At 37.1% G+C, this 22,679-nt stretch overlaps 1 protein-coding gene across 1 annotated transcript in view; it reads left to right on the forward strand.

Moving 5' to 3' along the window:
• CCDC102B (coiled-coil domain containing 102B) overlaps nt 1–22,679 on the forward strand; it is a 196,087-nt gene that overhangs the window by 110,671 nt on the left and 62,737 nt on the right. The window contains 1 exon segment of the mRNA XM_053205990.1: nt 10,579–10,687. Coding sequence (XP_053061965.1) covers nt 10,579–10,687 — 109 coding nt within the window.

Below are 22,679 nucleotides of genomic sequence, written 5' to 3' on the forward strand. Positions count from 1 at the left end.
CAGGCTCTGTGCTGACCGCTCAGAGCCTGGAGCCTGTCTCCGATTCTGTGTCTCCCTCTCTCTCTGCCCCTCCCCTGTTCATGCTCTGTCTCTCTCTGTCTCAAAAATAAATAAACGTAAAAAAAAAAAAAAATCTCCCAGCATAGAAAAGCCCAAGACCACATGGTTTCATTGGTAAATTCTGCCAAATGTTAAATAAATTTAATGACAACCTTTATCAAAATCTTACAAATAATGGAATAGAGGGAATACATTCAAAATCATTCCATGACACTAGGTCAACCCTGACACCAAAGCATAATAAAAACAATACAAGAACAAAAAAGTCTAGTTTGTCTGATATAAGAATTACTACTGTTTCTTTTGACATTCATTTGCATGATAGATGTTTCTCCCTCCCCTCACTATCAATCTGCAGGTGTCTCTAGGTCAAAAAAGAGTCTTTTATAGACAGCATATAGATGGATCTTGTGTTTTTATATATTCTGACACCTGTGTTTTTGAATAGAGCATTTAATCTGTTTACATTAAAATAATTATTAATAGATAGGTATTAAGAGCCGTTTAGACTCTTACAACAGAGAAAAGTGTTACAAGAGAATTAGAGATGGAGAGTGAAATAAATGAGCTCGGAAACCAGCTTGATGAAATGAACAGCAGGCCGGAAAAAATCAGAGGAACAAATTAGTCACCTAGAAGACAAAATAGTAGAAAATGATGAAGCTGAAAAAGGAGAGGAAGACAAATTATGCACATGAGAATAGACTTAGGGAACTCAGTGACTCCATCAAAAGTAATAACATTCATATTATAGGAGATGAGGAAGAAGAGAGAGAAAAGGGAGAAGAAATTTTTTTTCAAAAAATAATAACAGAAAACTTCCCTAATCTGGGTAAGGAAACAGGCATCCAGATCCAGGAGGCACAGAGAACTCCCTTCAAAATCAACAAAAGCAGCCCCAAACCAAGACATTCTGTGATTAAATTTGCAAAATATAGTGATAAGGAGAAAATCTTACAGCAAAACAAAGTAAGTCCTTAACTTACAAGGGAAAACCCATAAAGCTGGCTGGAGTTTTCTCAACAAGCTTGGCAGACCAGAAGAGAGTGGCATGAGATTTTCAAAAGTGCTGAAATGGGAAGAATCTGCAGCCAAGTTCACTCTATCCAGCAAGTCTATCATTCAGAATAGAAGAGAGAAAGAGTTTCCCGGACAAAAACTAAAGGATTTTGTGACCACCAAACCAGCCCTGCAAGAAATATTAAAGAGAACTCTTTGAGTGTAGAGGGGAGACCAAATATGACAAAGACAAGAAAGGATCAGAGAAAATTTCCAGAAACAATGACAAAGCAAGTCATTTTTTGGCTTGTTAGTTTTTAGTTTTTATCATTCTTTTTTCATCATCTTGTTTTGATCATCTCTGGCAGATTCGCCTTAATTATGTTTGAGTTGTTAATGTACATAGCTGAAACAGCCAGTGTACTTTCTAATTTTTACAGCATTAGTAGACTTCAGCTAGTCAATAAAAATGAAAAATATACTGATATTTATAAGGGACAACTCAAAATTTGAGAGTTACTGATTGCAGAAAAAGGATGCTTTATTCATTGACCATTAGTGATATAGAGCAAAGAGCACTAGACTTGAAATTAAATGACCTGGTTTTCGCCTTGGATCTGATATATTCAGCGACATGATACTGGGTTAGCTGAGAGTGTGCTGTTGTCTCCTTTGTAAGTAGATGGATCGTCGTGCCTATGTGGCAGTTATCTATTGTTTCATGACAAACCTTCCCACAAAATGGTTAGTGTTGAAACAATAATCACCATATATTCTGTTCATGAAGCTAGAGCATGGTTTTGTGTGGACAACTCATCTGTCACTACATGAGGCTGTAGCCGGGATGGTTCAAGGCTGCAGATGACTGAATTGTTGGGGGCCAGAATCATGTGAAGCCTCCTCTCTCACGCTCATATCTGGTGGCTGACTTTGGTTCTCTCCTGGGGTCTTACGTGGAACGCCTGCAGGTGCCCTATCCATGTGGCCACTTTGATTCCTCACAGCATACTGGCTTGGTTGAAAGTGGACATTTTAAGAGCACAGAGAGGGGCACCTGGGTGACTCAGTCGATTAAGCATCCGACTTCGGCTCAGGTCATGGCTGAGGTCATCTCATGGTCGGCTCAGGTCATCTCATGGTCTGTGAGTTCGAGCCCCAGGTCGGGCTCTGTGCTGACAGCTCAGAGCCTGGACCCCGCTTCAGATTCTGTGTCTCCTTTTCTCTCTGCCCCTCCCCCACTTGTGCTCTGTCTCTCAAAAATAAATAAATGTAAAAAAAAATTTTTAAAAAGAGCACAGAAATATATGGCATTTTAATGACCTTGTCCCAAAAGTCACTTAGCATCACTTCTGTCTTCACTGATTTCTTTTTTTTCCTTTAATGTTTGTATTTATTTTTGAGAGAAAGAGAGACAGAGCATGAGCGGAAGAGGGCAGAGAGAGAGGGAGACACAGAATCCGAAGCAGACTCCAGGCTCTGAGCTGGCAGCACGGAGCCCAACACGGGGCTCGAACCCATGAACTGTGAGATCATGACCTGAGCTGACGTCAGATGCTCAACTGACTGAGCCACCCAGGCGCCCCCTGCCTTCACTAATTTCTTCTGAGGATCAAGCACAGATAATGTCTGGGAAAGTGACTATTAGTGCGGGTTACTCGGTATGATGTTTTTGTTGTTATTCCTTCATGATCACCTTAGGCAATTATTAGCATTGTGTGGAATATTTGATACACTTTAAAATGTGGTCCCAAAGTCTGAAAATAAGTATTTTCCAATCTCTTTAGTTATAAGACTCTTAATGGGCAGAAAAAAATGGAAAACAATAAGTGTGAATAGAATTCTATACATTATATAATGGTTTCAATGTTCCCGGTTTAAATGGATGAATGGATTGGAATAGTGACTACTCACACACAAATATTTCACAGATACTATAAGCCCTTTATCTGCCATTCTTTTTCTGTCAGCCAGAAGTTTCTCATTAGTCCCTCTGAAATTTATTCCCACCACTAATACCCTTTTCCAGATGCTTTGTCTACAACTTACCATATGAAGAGATTGTTATAATACAATCATGATACAATCGACGGTAATAATATACCTGAGTGTATAATAAAAACTTCTTATTCTACCGTCAAGTATAAATTCCTAATAGACATAATCAACATTAGTAGAAAGGAGAAGAAAACCGAATTAAATTTTAGGCACGGCCCCCTATTAACATTAATTTTATCTGGAGCTAAGTCTCAGTCAAGCTCTAATCTCTGTGTTTTATTTCCTGAAGGATTTAACTTGTTAGTGGTTATAGACTTCTCTCACACCCACTCACAATGTTACTTTACTGACATAATGTAGTACAGACCATAGGGAACAGCTGTTTCCTACATGTAAACGCCCTCAGGGGCCGGTTTTAATGATACACACAAGTATCGCTACACTCCGACTCACACACACATCCACATACATATATATCTGACTTCCTTGGAATAAGTTAAGCACCTCTCTAGTACATAAACTCTTCGGTTCTCCACAACTTGAATATATAAGCCATAGACAGGCCAGAAAATAAGGGGGAAAGGGGACCTCTGATTCCACTTCGTCTCTTTAGTAAACAATCCCGTGGGCGTTATGTGTCCATGAATCAACATTAGCATGAAGTCCGCATGAGGCGATCTCAAAGCCTTTTTTCTATCACAAGAGAATGTTTCCCAAGGACATAGTATATACTGTTGCTATAAATCTATCTAACTTTTTAAATTCTGCCTCCTGGAATCTCAGCAAGTGGATGGCTGGCGTGGAGAACATGTGAATGTAATTTTGTATACGTTCCCAGCTAGTGGGAAAATTCCCCTGACTAGAGCGCAGGAATCCGCCAAGAGAACTCAGGGGATCATTTCCACCACTCTCACTATGGAGAACCTCCTTATCAAAAGCAAGAAACTTTCTTCTATTATTTGTACTCTGAGTACCGTTCGCTTTTATGAAAATAATGATCCAGTATCTGGAACCTTCTCGTGTGTTGAGAATTTGTACATTTTTTGATCTCTTAAACTCTTCCCAGATAGAAAATTTGAGGTACAGACAGGAACCTAATCCTTTTACCGAGCTAGGTGTACCTAGACCTTTCAGGAGAGGAACTTCGGCAATCTTAAGTAAGGGAGACCATGAGCTCTAAAATAGTTTAATGTTTAGAACCAGTTCCCAAATTAAACTGCAGAGGGCACCTGTATCCCTTAGCAAATGTTCTGCGTTATTTAAGCTGAGCTATAATCAATCCTCCTTCTCAATTTTATTTCTTAGTTTATTTTCTATATAAGAAAAGTAGTATGCTTCAATTATTTTGCTTTGCTTCATTAAATTGTGTGGTTTTTTTTCTCAATAAAATGAGACTGAAAATCCTAGCGGGATTACATAGATTCCTGAATGAACACAATGAACAAATTGTCATGCAAGTCTGGTTAATGTTATTTAATGTAATATTGTTAAAGATTAGACAGTCAGGCCTGCTTATTTATTTACTATTACTAATGGCATATGCAGTAAACACATTTGCCTTTTTAAAACAGTAATTTGTGGTGTGTATTCCTTTATTTATACATACGTATTTATTTTTCTAGCTGTACTGAAGTATAAGTGAGAAACAAAATTTGTGTGTATTTAAGTTGTACAGAGTGATGGGGTTTTACTGTTTTTTTAAGTTCTTATTTTAATTCTAGTCAGTTACCATAGAGTGTTCTATCAGTGCAGCTATGCAGTATAGTGATTCAGCAATTCTATATGTCACCCTGTGCTCATCCCAACAAGCACACGTGATGTACTACTATACGCCGTGAAATGATTACCACAATGAAGCTAATTAACACATCTATCACTTAACACTGTTACTAATTTTTGTGTGTGGTGAGACCTCTTATGAGGTCTTAGCACATTTCACATATGCAATATGATATTGTTAACTACAGTCTTCATGCTGTACATTCGATTCCCAGAACTTACTCATTCCTTAACTGAAAGTTTTGATTGACATCTCCTAACTATCCCCACTTCCCAGCTCCCGGCATTCACCATTGCACTCTCTGTTACTATGAGTTCAACTTTTTAAGATTCTGCATATAAATGAGATGATATATAGTATTTGTCTTTCTGTGGTGGCTTATTTCATTTAGCCTAATGTCCTACATATGTACACATACACACACACACACACGCACGCGCGCACATCTCACATGTTCCATGTCCGTTTGTAGATGGACAATTGCTTCTATATCTTGGCTTTTGTGAATATTGCTGCAATGAACATGAAGGTACAGATGTCGCTTTGAGATACTTATTTCCTTTCCTTGAGCGATCTACCTAGAAGCGGGATTGCTAGATTATAATGATAGTTCTATTTATAATTTTTTGAGGAACTTGCATACCTTTGTCCATAGGGACTACACCAATTTACACTGCACCCCAACAATATCATTTTAACTACACTCTTGCCAATCCTGGTTATCGCTTGTCTTTTTGATAATAGCCATTCTAAAGGGTCGAGGTGTTATCTCACTGACATTATGGTTTGCTTTTCACTAATGATTACTGATTTAAGCACCTGTACAGATACTTGGCCATTTGTATGTCTTCTTTGGAAAACTGTCTACTCAGGTCCTTTGCCCATTTTTTAATTGTTTGGTTTGCTTTGGTTTGGTTTTTGTTGTTGTTTGGTTGGTTGGTTTTTGCTGTTGAGTTGTTTGAGTTCCTTGTGTATTTTGGATATTAACCCATGGTCAAATATATGGTTCCCAAATATTTCCTCCATTCCATAGGTTGCCTTTTAATTTTGTTGATTGTTTCTTTTTCTGTGCAGAAGCTTTTTAGCTTGATATACTGCCACTTATTTTTGCTTTTGTTTTATATGCATTTGGTGTCAAATCCAAAAACTTGTTGCCAATACCATTATCCAGGAGTTTTTTCCTTATGCTTTCTTCTAGGAGTTTAACATTTTCAGTCTTACATTTAATCCATTTCAAGTTAATTTTTCTCTACTTTTGCAACTGTTTTTTGTTTGTTTGTTTTTTACTCTATAGTACCTTTTGTGTTTGGGTATTTCCTTGCTGAAGGAAATTGAGTCTACTACTCTGCAGAGACTGCAACATTGCTAGTAAGTCTCAACTTGAGTCTCCCTTGTCATTAAGGCAGACACTTGACATAGGAACAGCTTTTCAGATGTAGCCACCTAGACTTTTTAGCAGAAGCTAATGCTCCAAGAAGCAAGTGCCCGGAATCCATCCTGATGAGGGAGGAGGCTGCGGCAGTAACTATGTCTTGATCCCAGAGGCAGCAGTGGTCTCTGCTCTCTGGTGAAACTGTCCCACATCTGGAGTTGATGGTATTGAGGTCATGCTGGTCGTCTGTGCCTAACTGGTGGCCTCAATGACATGCTGATGGGAAGATTGCTGTGGCTTCATCTTCATCAGACACTTAACGGATGGAGCCACTCAGGTGCCCCTACAGTATTTTTTAAATTCATTTCTTTCCTGAGGCACCTGGGTGGCTCAGTCGGTTGAGTGTCCAACTTCGGCTCAGGTCATGATCTCCCAGTTTGTGGGTTCGAGCCCCGCGTCGGGCTCTGTGCTGACAGCTTGGAGCCTGGTGCCTGTTTTGGATTCTGTGTGTGTGTCTCTCTCTCGCTGCCCTTCCCCTGTTCGTGCTCTGTCTCTCAAAAATGAATAAACATTAAAAAAATTTTTTTAAATTCATTTCTTGTCTACTTAAATTATATATGGATATTTGCTAAAAGGTGCTAAAAATGTTCCAGGATATAATTATAAATACTTGGGAGTAGAATCACAAAATGGAAAATATGTTGCTGATTAAAAGCATATTTTAAAACATTTTAAAATTATTTATAGTGGATACTAACTCTACATTTTGGATTAATAGAAAAACTGGTTTCTAGATGTTATTACAGGTTAATTATTTTTGCCTGGCCAAAACATTTCACATTAATAGACCTTTAGGAAAATACTTACCACATATTTTACAGTGAAATTTCACACAGTTCAAAAATGATTAATATTTATTCCCAAATATTAATGTTTCAGGAATTTTCATCCTTGAAAAATATTTTGGTTAATCTTGTTTTCTATATATATGTTCAAGTTGTATGCCCAATTATTATGGGATTGTGATAGTTAACAAAATATGAAAATATTGCATAGAAATATCATATCTTTCCATAAAAATCTTCTTGGTTCACTCAATATCTTTTAGTTCTGCAACTTTTATGTATTTTAGCAGTTAGATTTTTAAAAGTTTATATCATTGTATATAAGATACTACATTTTTGCTGAGCTTTATCTTATTATTTTTAGAAGAATTTGTGCATAAAATATGCAGTATCTTTTAGAGTAAATTAGGATTTTTCTTTGCCTTCCTGTAGTTCAAATGGCATGCTGATAGTTTAAATTTCAATTAGAAATTTAACTGTATAATGAATCAATTTTGAAAATCTCTCTAAAATATAGAATAAATTGATTAGGCCAGAAATTAAGAATTTAAAGGGTGCCCTCTGCTGCATAAATTTAAGTGTACAATGTCCATATGTCCTTCAGCTTTGCTTGCATTGAGTCACAAAATATTTTTTGATGAATGCATATTAAAAATATCCAAGTATCACATTATCATTAAGTAAGTTTCTATGAATTGCCAGTCTGCTGCCTTCCCTGACTAAATGGTACCATTTTACATAATAAAAATGCATAATTTTATTTCAGTAAGCCATAAATATAAATTACTATATGTAAGATGCATACTTAAAGAGATAAATAATACTACATTTTAAATGTTACTAATTTGTCTTAAATAAGGTAATAGGAATTTTCATTTTAATATACTTGGGAAAATTATATTATTTTTATTTCATGAACTGGCTTTGACTACTTGTTATAAGTCTAGATGTAATCTAGATATAATCATATCTTTAGAATGCATCTATGTTTCACTGTAACTAAGATGAAATGTTTAATTAATATGTAGTTTGAAATGCTCTTTTTGAACCTCTTATAAAAACCTTAAAGGAATATTTACCCCAATATTTTTGGTGGCATTTTTGAAGATCGACATTTATTCAGTAGTAATAATGAGTCATTTTTGTGTTAATGTGAGCTTTTTCTGCTCATGTTAGCATTTGATTTATTAAAGTGTAATGTTAAAAACTGACAGTGATCTGAACATGTATGATTTTGAATTCATAAAATTTAAAATGTAGACTTTTCTCAAATTTTCAAGTAAATTTTTATATTATTCTACTGAAAATTTTTGAGAATATAGTATTTTGATAAATAACTTGGGTGTCCTTAGCTGGCTGGGTCTGCTTTTCTATCAGGATTTTGGGCTGAGGTTGTTAATCTGGATCTGTAGACATTCATAGGCAGTGTTCATAGGACCTAGACTTTTATATTGAGTCCTTTTGTTGGTTAATTTTATATATTTGCTGTTAATAAGAGATTTAAAATTATAGTCTTATTAACGGTGAGGATGTTTTTGCAACCTGAGTCTTCTGAGGTTAAACTCTAATTCTGAGACATTCTCTTCAATTCCATGGCTTGGTTCATGCAAATATAGTTATATAACTTTTTAATGAGCTGCTTATCCATTCATTGGATTAAACTATTTATGACCTAATTCTATTTTGAATTATTTTCATAGTGTTGCTTCCTGGAAGATTCATATTTCTCATAATTATGTAAATGGCATTCAATTTTGATTCTGGGTGCATCTTTTAGATCTGTGAATATGTTCTAAGATCCTTCTAGTGACATTATCACGGAACTAGACCCGAGTGTGTGCATTGGTTAATTAAAATTACGATAAGGTTGTAACAGCCACAAAATCTCAGTGGTATACAACATTCAGACTTTATTTAGCTGGAGTCTGTGAGCCAACTAACGGCTGACTGATATTGACTGGACTCTGCAGGGGAGCAGGGGAGACTGGTTATGATCCATATCTCTCCTACCCTCACTGGGAGCAGTAAGTCTGCATTGGTATGTACTTATTGCTGTAGCCAAAATATAAGAGGGTAAAACCTCTTATTGTATAAATTGTATAAACACGTTTGAAGGCTCGGCCACATGGTGCCCACTAGCATTCCACTGGTGATATCATTCACATTTTCCATTTTCCAAAACACTGCAAGTGATGATTTCATCATGTGTTTTCACTACTAAATAACACATATCACTATTTTTCCAGCTGCTTATGTTTTATCACCATTTTTCCAGCCTCTGCCCACAATCTAGTCCTGAAGTTAAGTCTACATATTTTTCATTTTTGCTACTGTAGCATCCCCCCCCCTTAAGTGTCATTTTCTATGTCAGTTATCTTTTGCTGCAGAAAAAACAAACAAAACAAAACACACACACACACACACACACACACACACACACACACTCTTCAGTGTCGTAAAACAACTATTCTTTTTGCCCATATGGGTACAAAAAAGGTGGGGTCAGCTGACCTCCACTTGACCAGCAGGGCTTGGCTCAGTGGTAAGGCTGGGCTCAGATCTGCTTTATGTTTTTATTTGGGGACAGCAATTCCCAAGGGAAAACTCTTTTCACAGTGATGGCTGAAGCATAAGAGAAGAAGCCCAACCACACGAATTCTTTTCAAACATCTGCGTCTGTCATATCTGCTAATATCCCATTGTCAAAGACTAGAAGCAAGGGTTGAGGAAAGCAATTCTGTCCATGGGAGTAGAGAAAAGAGATTGAACATTATTAAGCACTCATCTAATGCACCACACAAATGAGGATTGTCCATCTGCAAAGGTCAATATATGCTAATTACGACCCGTAGTAAACAATTATTTTCAGTGACTCACTCTGATAGACATATGGGCATACAAAAAATCGATAATTGAGATATTAAAGGACCAGATTTCAATTCTAACTGAGTCACTTGTTCTACAAATGGAGAAATTAATGTCAATTATTTTAAATAAAGATCCCAGTGAAATTGCTTCATTAAACAAAATTGCAAATATTTAAAAAGTATTTTTATAGCCCCAGTAAATAATTGATTTCTTAAATTATTATGTAGACTCCTTGTCATTCTCTGTCATATCAAAGGATTCTTCATTCATGTATAGTCACAATATGAAGCTGTATAGAAGCCATGTTAAAATTAGAAATATATATATATCCTCCTATACAAGGAGAAACAATGTGAATGAGATAATGAGACAAATGCATGAATAATATAGGAGAAAGCAGGCAGAAAGTTAAATATTTTGATACAGGCAAAGCCAAATTAAATATGTTTAACCTACTCTAATGCTAAGTGACAGAATAAAAAATTAAACCAAGTTTTATTCAATGTTTGTAATTGTTAATAAGCTGGAAAACTTTTCCTGTGATTACAATGGTCGTATACAAATATAAAAATAATGAAAACAGGAAATAAAAACACTGAATGTGTTCCTAAACTTGTCTTTAAATTGTAAGCCTGTTTTGCTTTTAATTCTTTATTTAGAAAGCGCTCATCTTTGGAAAAAGAAATAGAACGACTGGAGTCAGCTTTGTCTGTATGGAAATGGAAATATGAAGAACTGAAAGACTCAGAGCCAAAAAATCTGAAAGAGGTATGGAGACGAACAGTGTTGGGAAAGAAATGAAACTGCCCGTTTTCTTGGCTTAGATGTGTAAGCCAGTGGGCAGAAACCTCCACAAAGAGGAAAGGTTTAAAAATTGAATTTCCTCCATAAGAGGGGTATTTGAACTTACATGCTCATGTGAACTCGGTCAAACTCAGCCCATAAGAAATCTTGTTCTAAACAGATGAACATATGGGAAAGAAAATAGAGACAGGGGGAAGCCAAGCCTAAGAGACTCTTAATGGTGGGGGAAACTGAGGGCTGATGGAGGGAGGTGGGTGGGGGATGGGCTAGATGGGGGATGGGCGTGAAGGAGGGCACTGGTGATGAGCATGGGGTAGTATGTGTAAGTAATGAATCACTAAATATGACTCCTGAAACCAAGATTACCCTATATGTTAACTAGCTAGAATTTAAACAAAACTTTGAACAAAAAGAAAAAAGAAATCTTGTTCTAAATAACACATATTTTCAGTGATCAGCCTGACAGCATTAATTATCCATTCCAGGAACTTGTGAGGGGACGCTGCTAAAGAAGCCATTATATCATGGCACTTACAATAAACAATGTTATCTTGTTCTTTTATGAAGCACTTTGAAGATATCCATTCATCTCAAGTGCATTTAGGTTCTTTTCATATTGACTTTATAGTAATTCAGAATCAGCTTACTTGCCTTTATACTTTGCCTTTGCTTTTTCATCAATAAAATGCTGTCATAAACCTTTCCCATTTCAATGATTTATTAATATTTATGGTATAAACAATATTAATTGTACATCTTCTGTGTACTAAAGCATCGTTCCAGGTAAGTAAGTGGGACAGAATAATGAGCAAAGAAAAGAAAAATACTGACAAAATAATGGCAAGCCAAATTCTTCAAGTGAGTAAAGATTTAGTTGTGTGTGTGTGTATTTATATGTATATTAATAATACGTATTAAACATCATATACTATGTATACACACACACATACAAACCATATACATGCTGAACAGCTGTCTGAAGAAGCTATCTAAATCAATTATGTAATTGTGCCTTAATCAAAAGTGCTGTTCTATCAGTTGTTAAAAAAAAAAAAGTGGTAAGCAGTGTTTCTCTTTGTTTATGAAATCGCACATGAATGTTGCTTCAGATTTTCTTCCCGCAAGTGGTAAAGTTTAGACTCATTGACTTAAGTTTGCTAAAATTGCTTGAGGAGCCTCAGCTGGCTGCATACGCCTGATTTCTGAATCCTACGCGGGCATTCTGACTTCCACGGGGCAGCGTCATCACAAGGTTCAGATATGGTCAGCTCTGTTCACACAGTGGACCACTGAGATTTCAAAGGAGGGAGAGCTTTTCCTCATACTATTAAGCAAATATTTCCTGCTTAGAAACCACTTATTAATCAAAGGTAATTTCAGGGAGAGCCGCAGGGCAGGGTGAGTGAAACAAAGCTAACAAGCGACATAAAGTTTCCCCCTCCTTTGTTGATTCATGTGAGGTGGTCAGAGTGACTTCGTTTCTCGTTCAGACTTTAGGTACATACACAGTGTATGCGTGTGTCCACACACATGCCTTTATATATGGATCCATGGTATTTATATTCACAGGTACCTAACTGAACGTGGTGTCTCTAGGTATGATTCTTGACAGTTATTGAATGTTATGCAGGAAAAATAGTTCACGACGCAATAATCATGTTATGTTTACAGTACACATGTATTTGCCCTTTCTAATGGCTCTAAATTTGATTGAGAAAGCTAATACTGAAGATAGAATTCGTTTTAAATTGAATTTTACGAGGAACATGCATTTACCATCTCTTGCCACTAGTGGACGGTGCAGACTTGATAACGTTAGTTTCCTAATGCTTTCTATTCGAGTAATTTCACATGTCTGTGCAACTGTGTTTGAGAAGTCATGGTTTTCAGTTGGTTTACAAAGTGATACGTATATTTTAAAACGCTTAATGTTTTATCATCAAAGATGGTATTTTTGACGTTAAGCGGGGAACATGTCTACTTTAAATTAACAAAGCTTTATAAATGAGAAAAAATAAAACCAATGCAGCATGGGTGTAAAATGGCTCTACGTTTTCACACCTATACAGAAAAATATATTAGTCCATACGTGATCCTTTTACTAGATAAAATTATAGGGCTTTTGGAACAGGGGAAACCTCAAGATTGTTGTGAGAAACTTGTTCAACTATTTAAACTCTGAGTGCGTGTTTCGGTTCAATCAACTACAGGTTTGAACACTGAAGGAAAGTAACAATGAATAAAAAAAGTTTTACTTTAGATGATGGAGAGCTGATTTAAACGGAAATAAAGAAAAACACATTGTTTGAATTATCTATATGAGATTATTTTTTTAAATGTCTCTTTCCACTCCCTAAAAAGAATTGGTGATATTCTTAAAGGCTTTTTGAAAAGATATGGGATGCACATACGTTTAAATTACTTTAGAGATATTGTGGAATATTTAAAAATATTTAAAAACTGAATAAATAAAAACACTTTGTCACACGTAATGTTTAGGTATCCTTTGTTTAACTGTTTTGTAATAGATTATAACACGAGAAGAATTTGACCGCACATTTGGAAATGGCCTTGTAGAGTAATTATAAGTGTAAAATATTCAAAGTTTTTATACAGTTGATTGACAATCAGGGATCACGCCATGATGCATCCTTTGGAACCTCATAAGAATTCTCTTTTCTTACTCTACCTCTCAAAAGTTGTGATAAATGATCTTCACTTTCACTGTAGCTCTTCATCTATAGAAAGTTCTGAATACGAGTGTAATTCTGTTTTACATGCCTGAAACTGTTACAAGCACATGCATATGTGGCCAGGAACTGCTTATGGAAAGAAGTCAGAAACAGATGTGCTTAATAGACCAAGGTTCTTAAATATACTTAATAAATAGACTTAATAGACCAAGGTTCTTAAAAATGTATTTTAAAATCTGGCATCTTTAGAGGAAAATCATTCTTAAATCACTGATATTTAGAGTAGAGTCAATATAAGAATTTAATTGTAAAATCTAGTATTTCAAATGCAACCAAAACAATGAGTAGTAGAGATGATTATATTCCAAATGCTGTTCCTGTGCTGAATTTAATAGTTATTCAGCTTTCCCTTTGCAGGTCTGTAAGTATTGATTTGAAATGACATTATGAATTGCAAGTTTTCTGGGATGATCATTTTCATGAAATCTCATGATCTAGAGAATCAAATATTCATGGAAGCGATATTGATTATAAATAATTATGGTATCTTTGCTTTAACAATAAATGACTCTGATCCTTTCCAGAATGGAAGATATCTTTTACCATACATGGAAAATACTGATAACATTTTAATACTGATAACATTCAGTCTCAAACTGAAAAATGAAATGCAATCTGGCTTTGAAAATTTTGTGCTTTACCAGCATCTTTTTAAGGATCTTATTGAGGAGTTTTTTTGTCTTTTTGTGGTAATAATGATGTTTCTAGTAGTTTATAATTTACAATGTTATTTTATAAATATTTATATTAAATATTTATAAAGACAAGCTTCATGGGGAGTCTTTATGGCACTAAGAGCTGACAGTAATGCCTTATCTCAAATACCTCAAAACATGTTTCTGATTTGGGGGAAATTGAAGGTTAAAATTAGGATTATATGTAGCTAAAATTCTACACTAATACCTTCAATTTCTTTCCGAAATGCGATTTTTAAAAAATTCTTTTTTCTTTTTACTTATTATTTTTTAATTCAGTTTGGTTGGAGATACCTTCACTTTTTGAAAGATTACATCAATGGACACTTAGGTTGCTTCCATATCTTGACTATCGTAGATAATGTTGCTGTAGATGTAAGAGTGTATTTTTGTGAATTAGTATTCTCAATTTTGGAGGTAAATGCCCAGTAGTGTAATTATTGTATCAAATGGCATTTTCATTTTTAATTTTGGGGGAGACCTCCGTATTTTTCACAGTGGCTGTACAAAATTACATCCCCACCAACGGTGCACCGGGTTCCCTTTTCTCCGCATCCTCGCCAACACTTGTTATTTCTTGTGTTGTTAATTTTAGCCATTCTGACAGGTGTGAAATGATATCTCATTGTGGTTTTGATTTGCATTTCCCTGATGATGAGTGATATTGTGTCTGTTGACCATCTGGATGTCTTCTTTGGAGGAATGTCTGTTCATGTCTTCTGCCCATTTTTAATTGGATTATTATTTTTTTTTTTTGGTGTTGAGTTGTATAAGTTCTTTATACATTTTGGGTATTAATGCTTTATTGGATATGTCATGTACAAATATCTTCTCTCATTCAGGAGGTTATCTGTTAGTTTTGTTGGTTGTTCCTTTGCTGTGCAGAAGCTTTTTATTTTGATGTAGTCCCAAAGGTTTATTTATGCTTTTGTTTCCTTTGCCAATATGGGAGCTATTCTGTATACATAAGGAAAGGGTCCTTGAAGATATTTATTTGAAATAGGTGTATGGTGGAGTGTTAGTACAGTTGGGAGTTCAAAACTGCCACATTTTGCTATTTTTGTGGCTTAAAGAAATAGCCCATAGAAATGGCCAAAATTATTAGTGTATCTTACCAGTTCTAGCAGTACACGGTAGCTCCTGCCATTGCTTTCTGTCTCTGCTATTTCCCCAGTCATAACCACCAGATCTACTACTTTGCCCCCTCCTGCCAGGTCTTTTAGCCATCACCGTTGACCTTTTTAGTTTTCCATCCAGTTGCCAGAGTGATATTTCTGAAAACAGAAATTGGATCATATTATACCCTTGCTTCAAACACTTAAGTGACTTCCCTTTTACTTCAAGTAGAGCTGCTTGCCAAGTAATTGGACGTCTAAGGAAATCTAAACCTACCCGGTTAAACCACCAGATGTTTAAAGTTCAAAGGATGCCCGATAAGGATACCACTCTTTTCTACCCTAACTGCTCTAACAAGCAGTGCCCCAGATTTCAGTAGATAGGACCCGGTAGATGGTAATTTTTGACTCACATACATTTTCTACATGTGTTTGAAAGTCAGCCTTCTCCTTCTATACAGTGACTTTCTGTCCCCTGGGCTCTCAGAAGTCATGCAGCTGAACACTCTGCATCTGACCAAGATTAGAAAAAAGAGAGAATGAGGATCATATGGGGATGTTTTGTGCTCCAGGCTTGGGAGTGGTGTACCTTATTTCCACTGAGAACCCACAGGCAAGTACTCATTTGCACAGTGACACCTTATTGTAAGTAATGTTGGGAAGTGTATTCAAGCTATATACTTCAAAAGAAAAAGAAAATGAATTTTAAAACCATCTAACTAGTTTCTGCTGCAAGAGTCAATATGATACCTAATTAGTAAGATTTACTTATGAATATGTTATCTTGTGAGTAAATCTATCAATTAATGTATTACTTTTATTGTTCTTGGTAAAACTTCTATTTAAAGGAAAGTGAGCTTCCTGATCCTAAAATCCGTATTAAAGAGCTTGATTTACATCTCCACAGATGGGCTGGACAGGTGAAAGCTGTTTTTCCCGTGAGACCCTTTCACTCTTCATCCTTTGTGCTTGAGAAAGATTGTGCAAGGTGTACTTCTTGCAGATATCTCTTACCCAAAGAACGGGAGAGGAAGGAACAGGGCGACAGATGCCCAATTTCCCCTTTAAATTTACCAGTGAGATGACTCCTCCTCTTCCTGACAAGGAAAGAGTAACAGATGGAGGCACCCTTGGAGCTGTGGTCAAGTAGCTGGCCGTCCACAGGGATGCATGCTTTGAGTAGAGAAAAAGCTCCCCTCTCTTGACTACTTACCATCACCTACATGATTTCACTTCCCTTCTACGTTTTTATAATCAACTGGTGGATACCTGTTCCCGTACTGGCTGGGGTGATTGGTCCTGACTACTAGGGGGTGATTGGACTAGTGCTCTACCATGGAGATGAGGAGGAGTGTATCAGGAATGCAAGAGGTCCCCTAGGGAGTCTTAGGATTACCGTGCCCTGCGATTATGGCTGATGGAAAACTACAGTTGGAAAAGTGCCAATGCAGGCAGGATTAGTAACGGTCCTGAGCGTTCAGGAATGGAGGTTCGGGTCACCCCACCAGGTAAAGAACCACGACCATCTGTGTGCTTGCTGTACACAAGGGGAATGCAGAATGGATGACTGAAGAAGGTAGCTACAACCAGAAATGAGCACTGTCAGTTACAGAAATGAGCACTGTAGTGTCGTATTTGTTCCTTAATTTGCTGTGAATATGCCTCTCTCCCTGTCCATCTGTCTGCCAGCAGACAGCCCTATCTCTGTATATTTATGTTTTCTTTCTCATTGCCTGCCATTAACATAAAATGTATTGATTCTATATCAGTATGTAAGCATGATTAAGTTTACTTCAGAGTATTTAAGTTATGGGATATCAGGAGAAGAGTAAACATCATTCAGGACTTTGCTTCCTCTTCTGGAGTAATGATTAGTGGGTTTTCGAAAACTTACATCATGTTCGATGGAATCATGTCCTTGTTTTTGTCTTTATTTGAAGATTAAATGTGGTTTTAAGTGATGCGTATGGATGCCGAGTTGCCAAGAGGTAGACTTGTGATGGTCAGTTTTATGCGTCAGCTTGACTGGGCTGAAGGGTGCTCAGATCTCTGACAAACATTTCTGGTATATCTTTGAAATGTGAATAGGTAAACTGAGTAAAGAAGCTCCCCAATGCAGGCAGACATCACTGAATCCACTGAGGGTCTGAATAGAACATAACGGCAGAGGAAGGGTGAATCTGTTCTTTGCTTGAGCTAGGACGTCCGTCTCCTCTTGCCCCAAACATCGCCATTCCTGGTTCTCTGGGCTTGCAGACTTAGACTGAGAATTATACCTTTGGCTTCTAATTCTCAGGTGTTTGGGCTTGTACTAGAATTGACTCCCATTGGCTCTCCTGGTTCTCCAGTTTGTCGACTGCAGATCCTGGGACCTCTTGCTCTCCACAACCTCTTAAGCCAATTCCTATCATAAATCTCTCCATCTCTCCCATATATAGAGAGATATTATAATATATATTTATCTATCTATCTGTATGTATATATTTATATTTATATTTGTAACTTATATTTTCTTTTTTTTTTTTTGGAGAACACTCACTAGTACCTTTTGGTCTATGCTGTTTTTCTCTGTCTAGAACAGTCACACACAACGCTTTCAGCCCCTACCAGCCAGTCACATCTTGCCACTAACCTCAGTTAACATATTACTTTATAAAAAAGGAATGATTTCAGTCCAAAAAATATTTCCTTCACTATTTGCCTTCAAAGAAATGTGCAAGATTTTAAAAGACCTTCTCAAAACACGTAGCTATTTTTGTGTTTGTTTACTGTGTATCTTTCCCTTTGAACTGTCAGCTTCGTGATAATATATATTGTTTGCTTTATTAATCTCCCTCTATCCAGTGCTGAACAAATGATGCTATAATTTGTGGTGAACAGCCCCCTTTTTCTTCTCCAGCTCTGTATGTGTATATTTCTGTATGGTAGCTGTGGCTACAGTGTAAAGAGGGTAGTTGAAACCCTAGACTTGTCTTGTATGAGCCTGAGGAGGCTACCACTCTATATCTGAGGAGTTTAGATTTTCCAGGGCGCTGGAGTGAACCTTCACCCCTAACATTGTATCCATCATGAAAATCTGTTCAGTTTGTTCTTTGCAAAACGTAAATTGGCTTATCAGGCCAAAGAGTGAGGCTGATGAAATACTGTATTAGAATTCTATAAATGTATAAGAACAATGAAGCATATGGGACAGCGTTTTGCTGATATAACTGCCTTCAAGACCTTTTTAAACAAACCTAATTAAGAATAATATAAGGACTAAATGACATAAGTCAGAATTAATTGAACTACTAGTGGATAATTTATAGACATTGCCAAGGTAACCCTCATAACACTGTGATGACTTATTTAATTTGAAGGCTATTATAAGAATTATGAATGAAAATTAGGCTATTCAAAACCTACCTTGCTTATGGGTATAAAGATATAGTAGGTATAGATACACCTACAGATATAAAGAAAAAGACAGGTTGAAATCAGATGTTTCAATATCTATTCAAATTAAACAGTACTATTTTATTTTATTTTTTTAATGTTTATTTATTTTTGAGAGAGACAGAGTACAAGCAGGGGAGTGGCAGAGAGAGAGGGAGACACAGAATCCAAAGCAGGCTCCAGGCTCCAAGCTGTCAGCACAGAGCCCCTCGCGGGGCTTGAACTCATGGGCCACAAGATCATGACCAGAGTCGAAGTCGGACACTTAACTGACTGAGCCACCCAGGCGCCCCAATACTATTCTACAAATAAAAATATAACACAAAGGAGTCAGCTGAGATTTAGTTAATTTATAGAAATTGATAGTTTGAGGATAATGATAAAAGTCGGTCAAAAAGAAAAAAATAAGTTCTCTGGGTTACACAAAGTTTCCACAGAGTAGCAACAGTTGGTCTATGAAACATCTTTATTTTATATCCCAGATGACGGGGCACTTTCCAGCAATGCATGCTTCATAAACCCAACAATTCTTGTTTTACCTTTTCCTATAAGAAACCTCTATACAGAGGTATTCAGTTAAGACCATTCTGGAGATAATAAACTTCCTTTAAGGGAAGAGCATTAGTATTCTTACTTTTAGGAGCAGTTTTCGTGTTGAAAAGGAGATTGGACGAAGGCCCCTGCATCTTCTCTCTTCCCAAGTGTATGCCCATTTCACCCTACGATGTACTGACACCAAAGATATTTGACTGTATATGACTGAGTGAAGAAACCCAAGCTAAAACAGGAATATATAGTATACCATTTAAATAATTCTGTATGATATACAAAATCTGGAATGATAAATTTTAAATTGTCCATTCTTTTCATATGCATTACATATCATTTTTACTTTAGAAACATCATCATCATCATCATCATTATTATTATTATTAATGTTTATATTTGAGAGAGAGACCAACAGACTGTGAGCTGGGGAGGGGCAGTGAGAGAGGGAGGCACAGAATCCGAAGCAGGCTCCAGACCTGAGCTATCAGCACAGAGCCTGACACAGGGCTTGAACTCACAAACCGTGAGATCATGACCTGAGCTGAAGTCAGATGCTTAACCAACGGAGCCACCCAGGTGCCCCTAGAAACATCCTTTCTTATTTTTTTTTTCAAACATATAATTTAAAGACAAGGATTCTAGAGTTGGAAGTTTATGATTTTGAGGGTTTGGAGGTGGCCTGTGTTTGGGAATTCCAAGTGTTTCTAATAATTTTTTTAGTTTTATTGGGGTATAATTGATATGCAATAAACCTACACACATTTAACATATACATTTTGATGAGTTTGGGTACATGTGCACATCCGTGATACCATCAGCACAACCAAGGTACTAAACATGTCCATCGTTTTCCAAAATTTTTTTATGTGCTCTATGTGTGTACATATGTGTGTTGTGGTAAGAACACTTAACACGAGATCTGTCCTCTTAATATATTTTATTTTATTCAAAGTTTATTTTTGAGAGAGAGCGAGAGAGTGAGTGCGCATGAGTGGGGGAGGGGCAGAGAGAGATGGGGACAGAATCAGAAGTAAGGTCCAGGCTCTGAGCTGTCAGCACAGAACCTGATGGGGGGCTCGAAGCCATGAACCACAAGATCATGACTTGAGCTGAAGTCATGCTTAACCAACTGGTGGCCCATCCCCTGTAAAGTGCATGATACCATATTGTTAACTCTAAGCACCATGCTGTACAACAGATCTCTAGAACCTATTCATCTTGCATAACTGAAATTTTATACCCATTTAAAAATAATTCTCCCTTTCCCTTTCCCTCTTAGCCCCTGGAAACTATCATTTTACTTTCCGTTTCTATGAGCTTGACTATTTTAGATAGCTCATCTAAGTGGAATCATGTAATATTTGTCTTTCTGTTACTGACTTACTTCACTTAGCATAATTTCCTGTAGGTTCTATCCTTGTTGCAAATGGCAGGATTTCCTTCCTTTTAAGGCTGGATGATATTCCACTGTTTGCATTGACCAGATATTCTTTATTCATTTATCTGTAAGTAAATATTTGATTGTTTCTATATCTTGGCTATTGTAAATAATGCTGCAATGAACACGAGGATGCAAATATCTCTTAGAGAAATTTATTTTGGACATATACACTTAAGTGGGACTGCTGGATCACATGTTAGTATTTTTAATTTTTTTATGTTTATTTATTTTGAGAAAGAGTGCACATGGGGAAGGGTCAGAGAGAGAGAGAGAGACGCAGAATCCCATGCAGGCTCTGCACTGTCAGTGCAAAGCCCAATGCAGGGCTCGAACTCACAAACTGTGAGATCATGACCTGAGCTGAAATCAAGAGTCAGATGCTTAGCTGGCTGAGCCAGCTAATACAGGCACCCCAGTATTTTTTAATATTTTGAGGAACTTTTGTGTTGTTTTCCATAGTGGAAATTTCCCATATACCTCCGTCCCCACACACACGTACCAGTCTCCTGCATCATCCACATCACTCACCAGAGCATTTTTTACCAAAGATGAACATTTTTTACCAAGGATGAACATTGATTATCACCCAAAGTTCATCTTTTACCTTCAGGTTCACTCTTAGCATTGTACATTATGTGGGTTTAGGCAAATATATAAAAATATGTATCCATCATTATGGTATCAAATAATTTTTTTTAAATTTTTTAATGTTTGTTTATTTTTGAGAGAGACAGAGACAGAACGTGAGTTGGGGAGGGCCAGAGATAGAGGGAGACACAGAATCTGAAGCAGGCTCCAGGCTCCAAGCTTGTCAGCACGGAGCCCGATGCAGGGCTCGAACTCATGAACCATGAGATCATGACCTGAGCCAAAGTCAGACGCTTAGCCGACTGAGCCATTCAGGCGCCCCTCACATAGGGTATTTTTACTGTCACTGTCCTAAAACTTGTCTGTGCTCTGTGTATTTATCTCTTCTTGCTCCCTTAACCCTTGGCAGCCACTGAGCTTTTTATGGTCTCCATGGATTTGCCTTTTCCAGAATGTCATATAATTGGAATTATACATTATATAACCTTTTCAGATTGGCTTCTTTCACCTACTAATATGTATTTACGTTTCCTCCGTGTCTTTTCATGACCTGCTAGCTCCTGTCTCTCTAGTGCTGAATAGTATTCTGTTGTCTGGATGTACCAGCTTGTTTATCCATCATCTGACTGAGGGACATCTTGGTTGCTTGTAAGTTTTAGTAGTTGTGAATAAGGCTGCCATCAGCGTCTGTGTGCAGATTCTCGTGTAGTTTTCAGTCTCTTCGCATTTAATTATTACCCCTGCTGAGATGAGTTCCTGCATTAGATTATTTCATAGATCACTGGCCACCCTCTAGCTAGCAGCATCTGAAGGAGGCGCAGTCAGGATTGCATCCAGGGTAGCAGCTCAGCGTACGGCAACTTGTATGGAAGTTAACGGCTCTGACGAGAAGGGACTATAGACAGGGTGGGAGACTCGGAGTGTCACTGACTCCTCTCCAGGCTTGTGGTGCATTCTAGTGAGTATCGGTAGGGTTTTTTTTTTTTTTTTTCAATGTTTATCCTTGAGAGTGAGACAGACAGACAGAGACAGAGATTAAGCAGGGGAGGGGCAGAGGGAGAGGGAGACACAGCATCCAAAGCAAACTCCATGCTCCCAGCTGTCGGCACAGAGCCCAGCACGGGTCTCAAGCTCATGGACCGTGAGGTCATGACCTGAGCTGAAGTTGGACGCTTAACCAACTAACCCCCCCCAGGTGCCCCAGTTTCAGTAGTTTTTATGTGAGTGAGAAATGAAAGAGACAGAAGGCTCCTTTAGTTGGTATGTTCACAGGAATCCTATGGGAGGACTGAAAAAGGACTGGATACTCATGGATGCATTTTAGAATGTGTAATTGTCACATGAGGCAATGTCTCTTTGTAATATAGTTCTGAAGTTGTG

This window comes from Acinonyx jubatus, chromosome D3 (genome assembly GCF_027475565.1).
Source record: "Acinonyx jubatus isolate Ajub_Pintada_27869175 chromosome D3, VMU_Ajub_asm_v1.0, whole genome shotgun sequence".
Classification (NCBI taxonomy): domain Eukaryota; kingdom Metazoa; phylum Chordata; class Mammalia; order Carnivora; family Felidae; genus Acinonyx; species Acinonyx jubatus.